We start from the raw sequence: 19,864 nt of genomic DNA, 5'->3' as shown, positions 1-19,864 counted from the left end.
TAGTGATAGTTACACCCACCACCAGTTGCGTTTAACGCCGGCAGGCGGGTCCGTGCGCAGTGACGTTTCCAAAACGGGCTGGACTCTGAGGACAGATGATGGGGGTTATAGGCTACAGCGGTGCGGTGGATGTGGTTTTTCGTTAAGTGCTGCTGGCCCGGCTGACAGCTCCATGAGCGCGCCGTGGAAGTTTGGCTGAGGAGCTGCGCGCAGCATGGGCACCGGGGATTACATCTGCGTAACGCTGCGTGGTGGTGCGCCCTGGGGATTCACCCTGCAAGAGGGAGAAGGGGACACCTACAGACCTCTTCTAGTTTCCCAGGTATGTATGCGAGCGTGCGTGGGAGGATGTTTTAATACCACTTGAGCAGGGTCATGCCTGTCTAATCTAATGCTAGTGAGACTGCAACGATGGATAAACAGCCTAATGAAAGTTTGTGGACATGTTGTTGTTGAGATCCTGGAAAAGTTTCTGTTTCTTCAGAGTCACGACAGTTTTTTTTTAAGGTGAGAAATTCAGCAGGAAAACAGAAAAAAACAGAAAAACAGAGACTTTAAAAAGTCTGAAATTTGATGGGAGAGAGCTGTCTGCCGCTGCATTTTTGTGCGCGTTGGCTGTGTTTTGGTGAGAGATTCCTCGGCACCCTTATATGGTCAAGGCCACGACAGAGTGTGAAGCTCAGGGCAGTATGATCTGTTTTCAGTCACAAAGACTTTTTAAGCAAGAAAGCAAGTCCAGTAACCAGACTGAAGAGTGAAGGTATATGTGCATAACACCAAGGTGTTACGTTTTAGTATGAACAAAAAACAAGTGCGGCTAAAACTAAGAGGTTATCATGCAAATATCCCTTTCAAAAAGAATTCAAATAAGAGATAGAGAGGAGGACAGGGAAATTTGAAGTTTTGCTGTAAGAACGATTCAGCTGCGTGACATTTGTTTAGCCTGATAATAATAAACCTTAGAGGTGCGGGGTTTTATCTGCTTAGAGGTAACTGCTGATGTAGCCACTTTCTGATGAGACGCAGAGGCCATTTTTTTTAACATACTGTAATGTAAATGTACACAGACAGATAATATATGTTGTACTCTTTAGGTTATTTCCTATTATTTGCTCGTCCGTCCATCACACGTTCTCATTTTGCAGCCAGTGATAATGGAAACCAGTTTAAAGCTTATTATGATACTTAAATTAGTATCATAATTAATTAGTCACTTTTAACAGCTTTACATATTATGCAAGTGTGGACAGCGTTGCATACAACAACTCACTCAAAAAAATTAATAATACAGTAAAAGCCATTGTACCAGCCAACTTAGTTTACTGCCTTCAAACGTTCAAATAAACAAGTAGATGGATGGAAAAATGAAAGTTTAAGCTTAAGTGGAGCTTTTTTACTCTTTACCATAACCATAAATGAGCATCTTTGTGAGTGTAAGGATCACTGAAAGGCTGGATCACCTTAAACCAATCTGCCTTAAAGACATGGGATAGTGTTGCACACACTGTGATGCACAGTATTTGTGAAACCAGGTGCCGTTACCTTGACCAGCTGCTTAAGCTCTATATATGGTCTGTATGTTCCAAAGTGCTCAAGCTGCACACATTCCCCATCAACTTGTCAACAGAGTGCATGTAAAAATAAAATTTAAAAAAACCATTCTTAAGCCACATTCCTGCGACATCGAAGCGCCACCGGGAGAAAGTTTTGGAGAATCCAAAAACCTCAGCAGATCATTTTCATGACAGATGTTTAGCTCCAACAAGTGAAGCCACATCTGTAAAGTTGCTTTCTGTCCTTTATATGATTAGTCTGATTAAATAGTATAGTGACACTTTTTCCTATGAAATGCCCCCCTCACGCAGGCCTGACACTCAGTGTCTGCCTAATGTCAGAATAAAAGCATCAGCAAAAGCACCTGAAGACAAATATCTCCTGTGGGCAATAAACAACTCTTAAATCTTGTTAGCTTTGAGTGAGAGAAATACCCCATAAAGTTTAGTAGACTGTATTGAGAAAAAAATTGCAAATATTGCACATAAGCTACTATATCCCCTCTCACAACTCTAAGCCAAAAACAGCACTTAACGTGAGGTAAAGCAAGCAAAGCTATTTATAAAGTTGCTCTCCCTTCGATGCCTCCTGAAGCTTTAATTTTCTCGTGAAACTGTGCTGCCTAATTTCAGACATAAATGTGCTTTTTAAAGCATCCTTGCACCCAAAGTGTTCCCGTGTGTTAACAAACGGGTGCTGTGAATACATTGCGTTCAAGTATGGGCCTATTAATGTGAAGTAGCTACATATGCCCCAGTTTGGGACATCTGGGGTTGTGTGTGGGGGGGTTCAGTTCCAGTCTGCCTCATCTGGAACACATAACTCTAAACATACCTTTAAACTTTTCTTGTGAGTGAGCCAAGTCTGTTAGTCAGAAGTTACAAAAAGAGAAACAAACATACCGAGATCGTGACAAATGCTCTCGAGCTAGAGGCTCTCCTGCGTCTGATAAAAAAATGTGTGTTTTTTAATGCTTCTGCTGAATGTCGTGGACACCGTGTTTTGTTTCCTGGGGGAAAGTGATTGTTCAGTGTACTGACAAGCGACACAGAGTAAGGCGCTCTGTATCCCCTCTTAAAAGGTTCTGTCCATATAAGGGTGCTTGTATTTTTCTTCTTATTTGGAGTCCTGGCTTGAGTACAAAGTTGATGAGGTCACTTTATTTTTTTGAAGCTGCAGGAGCACGCTCAGTACAAAGCCGTGTCAAATTCACTAACACGCACCGAGGTGAAAAAGCTGCGTTTGCTCTGTGATGCAGAATGCATTCATATTAAACAGATATTCCAATACAAAAAATATAAAAATTAAAGAGAGTTTAAATCCCACCAGCCTGATCAGGAGACTTTTTGGCCTAATTACTAAGGTATTCCATCTCTGTATGTGAAATGTCAACATGCATCAGATCAGTTAAGGAGCACGCAGTGATAACTGTGATCTTCATGAAAGACTTTTAAAAGTTTGCACGAGTTTATTCTTACATACATGAACTAATCTGTTAGTCTGTTAAAGTATAAAAACTTTTATGAGTTGTTCTTTTGCCTTTTACAGAGCAAAGACGGCTTTTGTTGCTGATGCTTCGGCCCTAATAGTGCGCCACAGGAACCTCGTTAAGCTGCCAAGAAATGAGCCAATGAGCCGTTTCCTCAGTCATTCACTGCTGTTTTCCCAGACTAAGCAGAGTGATTCACAGCTCAGTCACTTATCTGAGTTTGGGCATTGTGTTGTGCAACAAGCCATCTCATTTCCAATCCTGGGAGAAAGCAGTGACCTTACGCGATGGCTGGCCGGGCTTGTTTTCCTCTTTTCTGTTTCACATCATCTAAACAAATGAGGGCCAGTGCTCAAACAGCTTTGTATTTGCGGCATTCCTGCTCTTCGTCAACCCCCCAAAGTGTGTGGTGTTTAATTTGTGACAGAAAAAAAATATTCTTGGATGTTGCAATACTGTTTTTCTTGCTTTCTTCTAAAGTCGCTTTTATTGTGAAAGAGGTGATGTTTGTGTCAGAGTCCAGCTATTCCCCTCACATCAGTGCAAATGTGAGGGCAATATTAAAATAGCTGATTGTGCAATTGCGTGTGATGTTTGGAGTGGTGCAGATATAGGTGGCGTGATGGTGCAGTGGTTAGGATTGTTGCTTTAGACCTTTTGGACCTTTCTGTGTGGAGTTTGCATGTCCTCCCCGTGTCTACGTTGGTCTTCTTTGACTTCCTCCGACAGTCTGAAGGCATGCATAAGAATGAGTGTCTGCTTCTCAGCTGGGATAGGATAGGAAGAGACTCCTGCAACCTTCAACTGGTTGAGTTATAGATGATGGATGAATTAAATGTTGCTGTTCTTGGATAAATCATTTATTTATTTATTTATTTTTAGTTTAATCTGAGTTTAAGGCTTATTTTACTGAGCAGGGCATTACTATGCACGCACTGAAAAAGTGAACTTTCTGGGATTTACAGCCAAGGAATTCGATTAAAAAAAATAAAGTGAAACTGTATTTCATCTATTTTGTGCCCACAGGACATCTTTAAGAATTATTTGAATTTTTGGAAAGCTGTTCAAAAAAGACATTAGGCAGTTTTTGGGAACTGATGTCATTCCAGATCCATTACTCCATACATTAGTCATACATCCAGATGATGTAACAAATGGAAAACTGTCGGGAATTCTGCTACTGATTGCAAATAAAACCCAATTACAGCTAAAAGCCATCTTTATTATAGAAAAAAATACTGCAGACTAGAGAAACGTCTACCAGTGACACAAACAATAACAGATTTATAGCTAGATCTTAAATGGGGGCTTAATTATTCTTTGTAAGAAAAAACATCAAAGCCAGAAATGAAGAATAATGATTTATGAATATTATAAGTTTAAAAAAAAAAAAAAAAAGTAATCTTCTTCCACATGTATGTATAATAAGTAATCTATATTCTATTTCAGTGCCTTCATTGGTGTGTTATGGCTTGGCATGCATGCACATGACAAAAAAACAAATGTATCTCCCCTCAAGACACATACAGCTCAAATGAAAGGAAATACAGTTATAATAAGAAATGATGCAAATTTAGAGGAAAGCTAAACTCTTGATAGCATAAATAACCTAACACAAAACAAGGGGAACATACAGGAGGGTCAAATATAAATCTTCCAGCATGGATTTAGTGCTAAATGTGAAACACCTGGAAAATATCTGCCTGTAATCTAAAAACAATAATTGCTCAAAGCTGTGAAAGGCAGGAACCACACGGAGGTAGGCAGAGACATCACCCGTTCCTGTATTTCCTGTGATTTTCTGTTAGGTTTAATGCACTTAAATAGCTCATTTGAAAAGTGGTTACCCAGACATTGTTACAGCCCCACATTAAAATAGTTATGTGGCCAATTATTTTGACAAGTTCCTCTCCATTTGAAGAAACCTACACAGCATTTATCTGCTATCCTCTCAAGGGCACTTAGTGCATATCTGAGGCTTTTCTTTGTAAGCTGTGTGGTAAACATTGGCGGACTGTGTATTTTTGAGTTGTGAGGAGAGACAACGACAAATCTTTCCCCTCCTTTTTTGGAGTGTGGACCGTTGCTGTGGCATCCCAGAAGTAACCGTCCTCCCTGTAGCGAGGTGCGAGTCCCAAAGGGACGGACACATTGGCTGCCATATAGGGCTTGTTTTGTTCGCTGTTTGCTCCGAAAAACTGGAGCGAGGATGGAAAGTTACCATCTCTATAATGGAACACCTGAAAGATATTTGTATGTATAACAAAGTAGGATCATTCTTGCATTATATTTAAATATAAGCAATGGGCAAAAGTAATGACATCCAAAGAAGAAAGACTACAACTGGTTTCATTGGGGAAAGTTTTAATAGCAAATATGTGAAATCAAAAATGGTGTACAAAGTAAAGGCAGGCTTTTTTGACTTTTGATTCCTTTCTATATTATGAAATCTCACTCAGAGGTTTTTCGCTTCCCCCCATCAGCTGTACAATGTGTGTGCATCTCCATCTAGTGATGAAGTTGTTTCACTGCAGCTATGCAGAACTGCCTCATTTGCAGTATGAAAGTCACAAAGTTTCAGGACACTTTTGTAAAGCATTGTTATTCTAAGACCAGAGGTATCAAACATATGGCCCGGGGGCCAGAACTGGCCTGGTAAAGTCTCCAATCTGGCCCACTGGACAGCTTTGGAAAATGAGTACATAGATCTTTACCTGTATTTTCAGGTTTTCCAACTTTTCTTACTACACCAAAGTAATTAAGTTATAGATAAACGATGACAAACTGTTGTTTTTTTACTATGTTTTTCACCAGCATTTGTTAATTAATGAAAACTTTATATTTTAGAATTACAGGATATTGAACAATGTCCTGGGCAATGAACTATCAGAACTTTTTTTTGTAATTTTACCCATTTATCAAGTTTCACTGGTCCACTCTGACCCACTTAAGATCAAAGCTGGCAGTATGTGGTACACAATGTAAAACGACTTTGACATTTTAGATGTTGCACAGCTTTATGTATTTTCATCCTAATAACACAGCATAGTGATTGTAAATAAGAGATTTTGGGGTTGATTTCCCACTAACGGGGTGGCTGCAGCTCAGGAAATAGAGCAGATTCTCTATTAATTGGAAAGTTGGTGGTTTGATAAATATCCTTGGGCAAGTTACAAATCCCCAAGTTGGTCTCTGATGCATCAATCCGAGTGTGAATGTTAGATAGAAAAGCACCACAGAAAAAAAAAGGCTTGTGTGAATGAGACATGTTGTACAAGTGCTCAGGTAGAGCAGCTTGTCAGGAGATCATTTAAATCATTCAGCAGAGAGACATTCTGTAACAGTAGAAAATCATGGTGCCTTCCCTGTGTATTGATTTTGATGCCAGTATAAAGTTCTCTAAATCAATCCCTCAGGAAAATTAGCCAAAGACGCTTATTAAAAGCATAACTTTATCACTACCAGGGTTTATTTTTTTTATGGCATGTGGTCTTTAATCTAGAACTGACGAAGATAAAGCGTAAAGAAAAAGGAATCAACATTTTCAAACGGCTGCCAGTCTTAAGATATCTGAGAAACCTTCCTAAAGCTTTGTAATTGGGATACTGGCAAAATATCTTAACATAACTCCTGAAACCAAATCCTCTAATAGCATAGTACTACAGTAATAATTTATCCCCTTAGCTGTATGAGTGGCCTTTTGTGCTGAATTTATGAGGTATTTCTCCTTATTAAATCCTCTTATTAATGAACCATTTTATAGGCTCCAGGAACCAATTAGAAGAAAATGAAACCATCAGTCATTAGTCTAACTGTGTAAAGAGGTGCCCTTTAAATGGCTCTGCCCAGAGCTCGACTACAGCAATAATATGCAGCAGCACAGTCAAGATTCAAGGTAGAATTAATAGTTTTATTACTGAACACCTAGCCTATGTCAGTGTTTGTACATTTTGGTGCCAAATGTACATTACGTTAAGTTAAATTACGCTGCCGGCATGCTCTCTTCAGATCTCTAAAATGTTAACGGTCCAGTCTGAATTCCTCTGCACACTTTGGCTGGCTTGATCTTCACACTGGACGTCCATTTTCACCTCGTGTTACGTGAAAAAGAGTTTTCTTATCTGATTTCCCAGAAAAAATATGAACTTGTGAAACTGATTTCTGCTTTTTGACAGGTAATATTTCAAACATGACAACCGAGATTCGTGAATCTTAAACAGCAGATCTCACTCTTGGCAGGCCTTTATCTCATGTTATCCTTCTATTGCCTGATGCTGCACCCCGCTACGCTGTTTGTGAAGAAGTTACACATCAAACTGTGTTTTTTTTTTTTTCCTTTCTTTTCTGACTCCCAAATGTCTTCTGCAGGTAGAGGAGGGTGGTCGTGCCTCCCTGGCTGGAGTACAGGATGGAGATGAGGTGGTGTCAATCAACGGGGAGCCGTGTGCTGACCTCACCCTTTTACAAGCGTTTGCGCTAATCGACACATCAATCGACTGTCTGCAGCTGCTAGTCAGAAGGTAATGCAGCATGCCAGCCGCTGAACTGAGATCATATGAGACATGTGCGAAGCCTAGAAAACCCCGAGTTTCAGAAAACAAAGGCACAGGACCGTATTCATAGGATAACATGTAATAATGTGAAGTAGTAAAACACAAAATAATGTAGGTTTATCAGTTACACCGCAGAGCCTTTGCATTGTGACAACTGAGCCATGCAAACTGTAAGTCCTTGGTGACCACAGCAGCAGGGAAAACTGATCGTTCCACTGTTTTATTAGCATTTAGATAGCATGTAGCTTTATGACATGTGGCCTTTTTGCATACTTGAATGAACCCCTGTTTCTGTGATCATATCCAGCCACGTCTGCGTGTGTTGTAGCCTGTGCCTCGACCATGCTGAACCTACCAAGTGGCTTTGCCAAGGTGTTGCAGATTTGTGTGTCTGATTGGCATGCAGCTGCTCAGCCATTACTCAACTGGCAGTGCCAGTCTGTTTATCAGAGTGACATGTCCTCAGATAATCCCGCTTTCTCTTTAACAGGCCTTGACTGCTTGTTGTGTAGCTGCTTTAAAGGGAGATTCCGAGCAGATCGTCTCAACTTTGCTGTTTGACAGAAGTTGATTACATTTGGAGACAAGAGCTGGTCTTTAACGGCTAACTGACTTGAGCACAGTTGCTGTCATGCATAATGACGTTAGTTTATGCTGCTCCAAACTGACCTTGAAAGTCGAAATTAGGCAGATCGGTGTCTGAACGTAATTATTTTCCACTTCGGTGCCCTGACCTTTTCGATTCACTTTCTACATCGAGATTAAATCTCCTTGATTGCTTTGACAACTTCAGCAGAACAACGAGGGCTTCAATCCAGTGCTGAAATGCCTGCTTCTGTCGAGTGAACACCCCTGCATCTTGCTTAGAGGTGTAAATTGGGTGGGTTTTAGTCTATTTAGAGATTTAATTAAAACACGGGTCTAAAAGAAATCTGTCCAAGTTTTGACATTACTGGAAAACAGGAAGTGTACATTTCAAACTGTAGAAGAGGAAAAAATGTAACCAATAACATTTATCAATAAGTAATTGTTTTCATGTCTTCCCCCAAGTTCAGTTCATTTTAATAATGAAAAGAAAAAACACATTTACTCCGTCACTCATTGTTTATCTCGCCTTCTTCTTTTCTAAAGATACCACTCCATCACCACTGAAGACTATGAATCGGATGAAATGCACTGCAGTGAGAGGGCCTCTGCGGGTGAGACTTTAGAGAGCACCACCCTTCACATCTTCCCCCCAAAGCAAACATCCCAAATCCCAAATCCTGAATCCCCGGATGAGACCTACAGCAAAGAGTTTAATATCAACACAGAGTTTTCCAAGGAAGGCCAGCTGCTTTGCACTCAGCTACATATCCCCTCATCTAAGGAAGAAGATGATAAAGTACAGCGGTGCTTCTCACCCGGGGACATGGTGGAGCTCCAGGTGTCCCTGTCTGAGCAAACCTTGGATGATGTGGGCTGCGCCTCGCTCGGAAGTGCTCGTGGGATTGATGGGGACCTCTCAAACCGGGAGGCTGTGGAGGCTGTTCATATCACCAATGCCGCCACCGCATCGCGCTCCGTCAGGGAGCCGCTAAGCCATCATGGAGTGGTTCTCAACTCCCCTTTAATGCTGGGGCAGGTGGAGGTCATTTTGGAGGCATCGGGAGTAGGGAGGGGCCTCCAGAGTGGAGGTGGCACTCGGGTAAGGGAAACAGTTGGTTCTCAAAGTGAAGGAGAAGAAGAGGACTGCAGTCCTGCAGAAGAGCAGGAGTCTGATTCTGAAGGAGTTCAACACAAACCCAACAAGCATCGGGCTAGGCATGCCAGTAAGTATATTTGGACTGGTTCCACCTGCACCAGTATTACCTTCGTGTACATTCTTTCTGTGTGTGTGAGTGGGGATAACTGTCTTTTCTTTAAGAGGGGTAATCTTCAGCACTAAATTACATTTGTCAACATGTGTGCATTCCAAAGCCTGATGTCCAGTGTGTGTACGCCTCAAAATAGTCTCTCACTGCAACTGCAAGGGGGGTGGGGTGCTCATTCCTTTGAAAGGAAGGAGATGCATCCGGATGTAACCTGAATTATCTCAGAACCAAAGTTATAGTATTGCGGGTCGATCGAGCTTCTAACAAAGTCTTATCATATAAGAATTCACTATCACAAGAGAAAGATACAAAAAGAATGGATTGTATGTATGGGGGGGGGAGCATCTGCACCCTATAAAACATTAAAACCATCCATTTAAAGAGAGGCAATGGTGAATATGGATACTGGGGCGTTCCTCTGAGCTGTGTAGAAGACATAAATATAACCCCAGCACGCTGACGATGCCTGCAGAAGTGGCCCTTTGACAGACACCAGCATGTGCTCCCCCAGACCCGTTACCTGATCCTTTCAAACTGAGTGCTTTAACTAAACTCAAAAAGTGAGTCTGTCGCTCACTCCCGCTGTCTCCTCCACCTTCAGGTTAGTCTTGCAAGAATATAAAAAAGTAAGCCCGCTGGTGTTATTGTGTGATTGCATTCGGCGCACATTCTCCGTGACTGTCGGATTGGACGAAATGTGATTTCAGAAGAAAACATTTTATTTTATTTTTTTTTCTTTCAAGTAGACTGCGTGCCAACACACACAGAAGGATTGGTAAAGACGTTGCTGTCCTGGTGAATTTATTGCATGCATGCTAAAATAATCTTTCTTGCGTCCTATTCTTGGCTACTTTACAGGGTTGGATGAGTGATTGAGTGTACAAATGGGAATATTAGACATGGGTCGGAGAATTTCATTATTGCTTTATGGGCCAGTGTATTATGTTCAAGGGAATGAGCTCATTTGAATGATAAAATCACAGCTGGATAGTATGTAAGTATGTAAATGTAATGTGTGGACTGAGAAAATATGTAATGTATCATTTTTTTTTGAGTGAATGAATCTGTAAATAGCTCAGTTTACAGTCTATTTGCTGAGTGTTTGGATCAGTTCAACCACAGAGCAAGCTGTATTATTAGTTTACTGTTATTTCTGTATCTGCTTTAGCTGTAAATGCTGGATGAGGTTAATATCAAAGTAACGTTACAAGATGAAACTGCTTCGTGGCTTGCTTATTTTAACCTCCTAAGACCCAAACTCTTCCACGGCATGCATTTTTAATTTCTCTTTGATATTTGGGCATATTGGGGCCAGATGAACGTAAAAACAAAGAATTACCAGATTTATTTTTTTTACCTTATTTTTGTTTTTATGAAAAATAAGAGCCACATATACGGATATTTGTTTAAAATTTTGATAGAACAGTAGCAGTATAATGTCCTCGTAAGTGGATATCAGGCCCATGTAGAGCAAAATTGAGTATTTTGGTCTAAATAACCCAAAATGTGATGTCCACATATGTGGACGCCAGGTCCTAGGAGGTTAAAGGTGAATTGTATCTTCTGTCTCCACATAACTTCTCCAGGCAGCTTTGATGAGAGCAAAACTAAACAGCATTTGATATAAAAATATTAACTACAGTCACGTGTTTAGTGCAGTTTGTAAAGCCTCTTTAAAGTCTCTTGTTCAAAATCTTTACGAACTGTTTATTTTTTTAAGTAAATTCAGATGAACAGATTAAATGTTTTTATGATTGTAATTCTTTAAGGTTTTAGTACCATTAAATTGGATTCATTTTGGCCATTTTTTAAACACAACTGTCTCTCTTTTCCTTCTCTGTTAAGGGCTCAGGCGCAACGAGAGCATTTCAGAGAAACAGCTAAAGGAAGCCAAGTCCAAATGTAAACGAATTGCCCTTCTTCTTACGGCTGCTCCGACCAACCCCAATAACAAGGGGCTGTTGATGTTCAAGAAGCATCGTCAGAGAGCTAAGAAATTCACGCTCGTGAGCTACGGCACAGGAGAAGACGAGCCAGAGTACAGCGACGAGGAGTACGAGGAAAATCCAGACAGCAGACAAGAAACCTCTGCTCCACAATTTATCCTTGTGGCCCCAAACGACTCTGACATAGATAAGCCTTTTCTCACTAGCACCCACAGTGGCAAAAGTGTGCTAACTTTTACCTTGGACAAGGGTCTTCTTGAAATCGAAAGGAATTTGAAGAACCAAGCAGAGATGGAATCTTTGCCTGAAACCAAAGGCAAGGGTGCGCTGATGTTTGCCCAGCGTCGCCAGAGGATGGATGAGATTTCTGCTGAACACGAGGAGCTTAGGCGCCAAGGGATCCCCGTTGAAGCAGTGCAAGAGGCTGAAAATAAAATAGTGGAGCATTCCTACATGCAGTCGGCTGCAGAAGGCCGCAGTTACATGGATGTAAACGTGCACCAGCAAACCCAGCAACAGTACCAGCAGTTTCAAGAGCAACAGTACTATGAGCAACAGCAGAACTACCAACAACAACAACAATATCAGCAACAATATCAGCAGCAATATCAGCAACAGCAATATGAGCAAAGTCACTATCAGCAACAGCAAATGTATCACCAGCAGCAAGAATATCATCAGGAGCAACAAAAAATGCAGCAGTATTCAGCAACTGTCAATGGCACTGTCCAACATCAAACAAATGAAATGCAGAGCTCTTTCAGCAATCGTACTGCAAAGCCTTTCTCAGCAGACAACATGGCGGCCACCCCTTATTCTCACGCAATGAGTGGGACCAATCAAGATTCTGTGAGTCAAGGAGAGCAGATTGCTTCCCGTGATGAGCGCATTTCTACTCCTGCAATCAGGACGGGACTTTTGTTGGATTCAAGGAAAAAGAATGCAGCCAAGCCTATGTTCACATTTAAGGAAGCCCCAAAAGTATCCCCAAACCCAGCATTGCTGAACCTCCTAAACAAAGGTGATAAAAAGCCCGGGTTTGAATCAGGACCTGAGGATGATTATCTTAGTCTTGGAGCCGAGGCTTGTAATTTTCTTCAGTCTCAGCGAGTCAAACACAAGATTCCTCCACCAGTTGCCCCAAAGCCTGTGATCAATCCCACATCACCTCCTTGGTCCTCACAGATAGAAGCAACCAACCAGGAGATGCCTCAGTGTGCTGAAAATAGTCTATCCACACCTGCTGCAGCCCCCACCGCAGAGACTACTCCTGCTCCAGAACTAGAGCCAACCCCTGCACCTGCCCCTGAGTCTTATCCCCCTGCTGCACCCCAGGAGAATCCTGGCAGTACCAACAAAGAGGAACAGCACACATGGCCGCTCCCAGAACCCGAATCTCAACAACAGCCCACACAAGCTGTAGCTCAAGAGGCAAATGGTCATATGAATTCTACGCTGCAGTCTGAGTCGTCTGCTGTGACTACCTGGGGTGCAGCTCAAACACAAATGCAACAACAGTTATCTTCAAGTTCTTGGCATTCAGCTCAAGTGCAGCCCTCAGAACCACCTCCAAGACAGTCCTCACCTCACCCACCTTGGGTATCACATCAGCCTACTCAGAACCAGGCACAGCAACCTCCCACAAGTACTTGGACCCCTCAAATTCAGCAGTCCTGGACGCAGCCTCCAGAGCAATCACAAGCCCAAGCACATGTTCAGCCATCCTGGGCCCAGTCACGAGAGCAACCTCAGTCTCAGCCGCAGGTTCACCCACCTTGGGCACACTCTACTGAGCAGCCACATCTACAGAAAATGCAGCCCAACTGGAGTCAAGCCCAAGAACAAATGCAGCCACAACAACAGCACCAATGGACACAGCCATCACAAACAGACTCTCAACATCAACCACCATGGATGCAACAACCTCATAAAAAATCCCAAGCACAAACTCCTTGGGTTCAAGGGGTACAACCAGAATCCCAGCCACAACCACCATGGGTTCAGCAAGCACAACATCAGGCTCCTCCACAATTATGGCCACAGACTGAAGCACCAGGTCAGTCTCAACCACCTTGGGTATCAGCTCAACCACAACAGCAACAGCTACCTTCAGTGAATGCATGGGCCCCATCACAAACTCAACCCCAAGCTCAGCCACCCTGGATCCAAGTCGCTCAACCACAACCTCAAGCACAGCCTCAAGCCAATTTAAATCCATGGGCGCCAGTACCTGCCCAGACTCAGTCTCAGCCTCCATGGGCTCAACACCCCCCAGAGCACGGTCAACACCACATAAGTTCTTGGACTCAAGAGCAGGATCAGGCCCACCATCAGTCTCCATGGGCTCAACCTGTTCCAGCCCAGCCAGCACCACAGCCAAAGTGGCAACAGCCTACATCAAAGAGTCCACCACAACCACCAATAAACACATGGCAACCAGCTCAGACACAGCCTCAGACACCTGTGAATGCCTGGACTCCACAATCACAGCAAAAACCTGTGAATATTTCCACACTGACAGTGAACACTCGCCCCTCTCCAAAACCTTGGCAACCACCACAAAATGTTCCACAAAGCCGATCCCCTCCTACTCCGCCACAGCGAATGCACTCTTTCACTATTGGTCAAAGAGTTTCATCGCCCATCAACCCAATGGCCACTGTCTTAAACCCATCATCCCAGGGTTCAGCATTTGAGATGCCAGCTGTTAAAGGAAAAGGAGCTGATATGTTTGCAAAGAGGCAGTCTCGAATGGAGAAGTATATCGTGGACTCTGAGACGGTGGAAGCAAATAAGGCAAGCAGGTCAACATCACCAGCAGCTTCCTTACCGAATGAGTGGAAATACACTCCCAATGTACGTGCTCCACCTCCACGTGCATATAACCCTATTCAATCACCTTTTTATCCCCCAGCAGCAACAAAGCAACCCCCTTCAAGTAGCCCCTCAACCAAAGCAAAGAAAAAAGACAAAGCGAAACAGATGCCTGCTCCTAAACCTCTTAATGTAATAGATGTCATGAAACATCAACCCTATCAACTAAATTCCTCACTCTTTATCTATGGTCCAGCAGCAGAGGCCACCAAGCCTTCCGCACCTAAGACCAGCTGTTCGCCTCCTAATCCACCTGATGATAACCAACCAATCAGATATGAGCAAATGCCCCTGGTCCAGCCTGCTGGACCATTTGGTGCCCCATACCCCCAACAAACCTATGAGATGCCAATGCAGCCTGTGATGCACGATAGCCAGTATCAGCAGATCCAACCAAATGTTTATCCCCCCTCTAATCCTTATCAGCAACCTCCTAGTTGTCCATACCAGCAAGTATATAACCAACAGTATCAACAACCTGCTCCACCTGCTTATCATCCCCAAGCCCCTCAGTCTCCAAACTCTCCCTACCAACACTCGGTACAAGCTGGTTACCAGCCAGCCAATAGCCCTCCCTATCTGGCAGCTCCTTCAGTGCCCTACCAGCCACAGCCTCTTAGTAGCTATATTGCTCCCAGTTTCCCTGTGGCTGCTAGGCCTGAGTCTGCATCTGGTGGTAACCCTGGAGTGGCTCCCAAGCCTAAGTTTACAGCTAATAAGAGTTCAGCTCAGGTGTGGAAGCCTGCAGCAGTTGATAAAGAGTGATTCTTGTAGAATCATGACTTATTTGACGTCTGCTTGAATTAAAGGTTTTGTGCCCCGCCACATGGACTATTTTCCTTACCAGCTCTATTTATTGTCATAGTGCAGAACCTACTAGTCTAAAAGTTCATGGAGCTAATGAAAAAAGGAATATCTATAAAATTAAGAATATAAGGATAGACTTACATCCTATTTTAATAGAATTTTAGTATATCTTATCAGACGCAGCATAGTCATAATAATTGTAAACATATTTTATTAGGCAAAAGTAATAAATGTAAATTCATTACATTTTATGCAAAAGAATTGTGTGATTAATAAGAATGTAGGGGAGCCTAATGCTCAGTGTGAAGTGAAAGAAAAGGGTGCGAGAAAAAGATTCAGTGGAACTGGATAAGTCAAGACAGGTTGATGTTTTTAAAGGGGAAAATGATAAATGTTCTTAATATTACAAATTATTACATTTTAAAAAGACCAAAAAAAGTTTTTAAGCAAATACTAAAAGTATTTGTATGTGGGTAAGTGAAAAGGATGGGGCCTGTAGCCTGTAATAATATCAAGCAGAAGGCTTAATGTGTAACGTCAGATGTTGAGTACGGAGATTATGTAACAGCAGTGGGATTTTAGGCTATTCTAGGCCAAATAACACGGCAGACAGACTTGTGACAACTAACACTGTTTTCCTTAAACATAAAATGTGCTATACTTCTTTTTTCCCCAGTACTTTCCCCAATTCCTTTTTGGTAGGACCTACTTAAGTGTGTTGGGTTTTATTTAAAGCTCTCTACCAGCTGTTGCGTCATGTTAGACACTATATTTAAAGTCCCTCATGAGACAAGATTCTGAGGTCCAGAGAGTAGGCTTAAATTTCAACTTAAGCCAGTGAAAGCTACCAACTTCCAGACTGCCATAGTATTTTTCCTGATAAGAGACAGTTATGTAATGTCTATCACTCATAGATTTACCCATTATGTATCTGTTCCTTGTTTTGATATGTGAACAGATGATACATGATCTAGAAAGGAAGAGTTATTGAAAGGATAACCAGCCTGGTAATGCTCACAAGTTGATTTTTGGTACAGGGTCGCTTCTTTGGTTCTCTGTGTTCTTTTCTTTTTGTGTCTGTGTGTTTCTCTTCATAGTGCACTTTCTGTATGATTCACTGCAGTGCCATTAAACTGTCTTTTATCTTTGTTTGGTTTCCTTTTCTTTTGTCCTCTGAACATGCTTTTAGGGTTTCTTCTATTTTTAGTCTCTTTGCTGTTGTCTTGCTGAATTTCACCACTTCTCCACTTTCACTATAAATACTGTCCTTATTGACCTTGTCAACAAAAAGAAAAATCTGTCACAAATTAGTCCGTACCACAGCATCTGGTGGTTCCATTTTCAAGAGTTATCAGCAAGGTGCACCTAATTATCCAAATCACCTCCTTTTTGTAAAAAATAAAATAAAATAAAGAAAGAGAGAGTTTAGAAACTTGAGATGCACATTCCTGCAGAATGACCATGTGATGATGCATTTACGAAGAGTATTATTAGAGCTGTGACTTCACCGGATAATTATGGTCAAGTGAGTGAGCACAGCTGAAATATATATCCATGTTGCATCATGGATTTTGAAAAAGAGCAGATATATGTTGAATGAAAGTATTAGTATCATTTCATAATCTTAGTTAGCGGATTTTACCGACTATTTCTGAAGGGAATTGATCCCCATGCCGATTCATTTATCTTCAATCTGCAATCAAAAGACAATAAAAGAGAGACAGCAAATGTTTACTCTTGCTTTAGAGCCCACACATTAATGCCCTGTAGTGCTAATACACCAAGCTTTGACACCTTTTGCTTCATATTATTTCTGTTTTAATAAGAAAAATACAAGATAAATATTGTATTTATGCCCTAAATCAAACCTTAGCCAAACCATAAATCAGGATGTAACATTCCTGCATTTAAAGACTGTTTTGAACATCTGTCTTAAAATGTAAGGAGCCCAGCTGTTACGCTCGTTTTCTGAGCATGTTAAATCTGGCAGAAATGGCACATAGAAGGACATAAACCATGTGCAAATGGGCTATCGGTCTCCTTCAGCAAAGTAAAAATATGACCTACTGATCTGTTCATATATTCTTGTGCCCAGGACCCCCACTCCTGTGGGCATTTTAAGCCTACCGCATACCTGAGCAGCAGAGACTTTATTCCCCTTGACTGATTTAGCATTTATCTCTGCACGCTCTTCTTCTCTCTTCTTAAATTTGTGCCATATTTTATCAGCTGACAGTGCACATCACTCACCAGATGATGGCAGCACTGGCTTTTCTGCTTATCCACCATACATAACAGGAGGCATTGGATGAGATTATGTGCAGTATAGCTGTGTTTTCACCCCACATAACCCTCTGCAGCACCGGTATCCTGGGGATATTATTGGTATTGGGCATTTAGCATTTCCATCTCGTTATTCTTTCAAACTGTTGCTGTTTAGCAAACTATATTAAGTGGAAATGAGCCGAATGTGGCTTATACTTCCAGAAGGTTATGCACTTTCATGTGCCAGTTGCTCTGATTAATAAGCGGGACAATGTGTTTAGACAAATGCTAGTGCAGTTTAATTCACTGGCTGCAGTATGACATGTCCTAGAACTCTTTTACACACATACACATACCCCCTGTGAATAAGAGAGTGACTGATCTTCTATACACAAGTAAATTATACATGTATTACTGCATTTAAAAGAAATAATCCTGGCAGGGAGCTACTCTGCATCTCACTCTTATCCAAGCTAATTTGATTTGGCCAAAGAGCCAAACACAAATGAACCCTTACTAAAATAAACATGTCTGGATTCTTCTTTACAGGCCCCTGGCAGGAGCTACTCCCTTTCTCCACCAGCCAGAGTACAGTTCACGGGCCAGAAGTCAGCTTCAACTTCTTCCTCCCCAAAGCCCCCAGCACTGGGCTCCACAACTCCCTCGGCAAGGCAGACATGCTGGATGGAAAAAAGCCAAAAGCTCCTCACACCATGGGAGGCTGCCTCCCGGCATCCCATGGGCCTGGTAGATGAAGCTTTTGCTTTCCAGAGCCTCCAGCAAACCCTTGCCTCGAATGTGCGCTTGGCAGCCCAGCGCAAAATCTTGCCTGAGCCGCCAGCAGAGTGGAAAGCCAGGGTTTCTTACCAAGCACCGCAGAAAACAGGCAGCCAGACTTGGAGCCAAAGCCAGAGCCTGAGTCGAGCTTCGCTCCCATCGTTTGTGTCGCCAGTAAGGAGCTCTATCTCCACCACAGTTAGTCATGCCGGTTACAGGTCCCTGCCCAGACAGTGGCAGCCTCAGAAATCTGTGACAGAGGCTAACCCGAGGCCCTCGGTGTCTTCATATGAGTCTAAGAGCCCTTTCGGAAAGCAAACTTACAAGTCTGTGTACACCAGCAACACTTGGAGCTGGAGGCAGTAGACTACAGTTCAGCCTGTGCGGTCTTTAATGAGTCAAATCTCATTTATTCTGAGTTTCGTAATACATTCACATGCAGTCAGGAAATAAAAAACAACAGCTTGTTAGAAAGGACAGAAAGTTAACTGGTAGAGAACCTTTTAATACATTCTATTGTTAGATATTTGAAAAGATGTGGGAAAAATGGATGGCAAACACACTGATGTGGAAGACTAGTTTATTAGATAAAGAGATGAGTACGTTGTTTAGAGAGAGTGCATCAATATCTTTGGTGGAAAAAGCATTTGATTGCATATGTGGACTTATCTGTGATTGGAAAAAAAAAGACACCTGTCATTTTGTAGGTTTTAAGTGAAGATTGTTTCTTGAGTTGTTCTTGAGCTTGTGGATTTCCAGCAATCTGAGTTTGATATTTTGCTGTGGATGCATGCATCTGCCATGTAGGTTGCTACCATGGGTGTACACTTTTCTTTTTTTTTTGCTTGTTTTGCAAAATCCATGCAGGATTTGTGGTGTCCTCTGATAAGAAAATGATTCAAGTGCTAGAATGCAATTACCTTGGGAAAAGGTGCCATAACCTGTGATGTCGTTGGTGCACAATAGGTGTATTTTCAGTAATGCATTGGTATGTGGCCATTACCCTGGTTCTGCCAGAGGTTTCTTCCTGTTAAAAGGGAGTTTTTCGTTCCCAATGTCACCAAGTGCTTGCTCAAAGAGAGTCGTTTGATTGTTGGGATTTTCTCTGTATTATTGTAGGGTCTTTACCTTTCAGTATAAAGTGCTTTGGGGCAACTGTTTTTGTGATTTGGTGCTATATCATTAAAATAGAATTGAATAGACATTTCAACTGTCTAGCATCACATACATAACAGTATATACTGTATAGGAGACAATCAAATGCAGTATGTAAAACGACTGACAACTTTTTGTTGGGAGTGAATTTCATCGATCGCTTCATACCAATGAAATCTAATCAACACTACAAAAAAGATTTTTGTTTAGTTTATGGAAGGTTTAGTGCTGCCAGGGCGATTACTTACACTGTGCAATTGGCTTGTGGCTTATTTCTAGTTTGGGCTTTTGCTATCGACTTGTAATCATCTCCAAATGTTAAAGCTACGTTGGTGTTTCCACAGAGTGCGCATAATGTCCTAATGCGATTCTCACTGAGCAACCTCATAAATGCAAATAAGATTTATTACACAGTGTTGTGTTTTATGCAGATGTACTATAGTGTAGTGTAACAATCTCAGATTGTTTTACTGTATCACTTCCATTCAAACAACACATATTATGGTCGTAATTCAATACAGCAGTCCATTTCATGTAGAGCATTCTATAAAATAAATGCAGTGAAATATCACAATTTAAGACGTTGCCCTT

General features: G+C 41.9%; 1 protein-coding gene across 6 annotated transcripts; it reads left to right on the top strand.

Moving 5' to 3' along the window:
• The first annotated feature begins 94 nt into the window (after nt 1-94).
• Nucleotides 95-19,852, top strand: synpo2a (synaptopodin 2a). Of its 6 annotated transcripts, none has more exons than XM_004554434.4 (5): nt 95-322; nt 7,412-7,563; nt 8,728-9,407; nt 11,295-14,191; nt 17,891-19,852. In XM_004554434.4, the coding sequence occupies exons 1-5, from the start codon at nt 215-217 to the stop codon at nt 18,482-18,484; spliced, it is 4,431 nt and encodes a 1,476-aa protein (XP_004554491.2). In that variant the 5' UTR covers nt 95-214; the 3' UTR covers nt 18,485-19,852. The 6 variants fall into 6 exon arrangements, with proteins under 6 accessions (XP_004554491.2, XP_004554490.2, XP_004554489.2 ...); XM_004554433.4 differs by having other exon boundaries at nt 96-322; nt 11,295-14,251; XM_004554432.4 differs by lacking the exon at nt 17,891-19,852 and having other exon boundaries at nt 96-322; nt 11,295-16,225.
• Nucleotides 19,853-19,864: the final 12 nt, after the last annotated feature.

This window comes from Maylandia zebra, linkage group LG3 (genome assembly GCF_041146795.1).
Source record: "Maylandia zebra isolate NMK-2024a linkage group LG3, Mzebra_GT3a, whole genome shotgun sequence".
NCBI classification, from domain to species: domain Eukaryota; kingdom Metazoa; phylum Chordata; class Actinopteri; order Cichliformes; family Cichlidae; genus Maylandia; species Maylandia zebra.
Note: the sequence above shows the minus strand (reverse complement) of the source record. Positions and strands in the feature narration are given on the sequence as shown.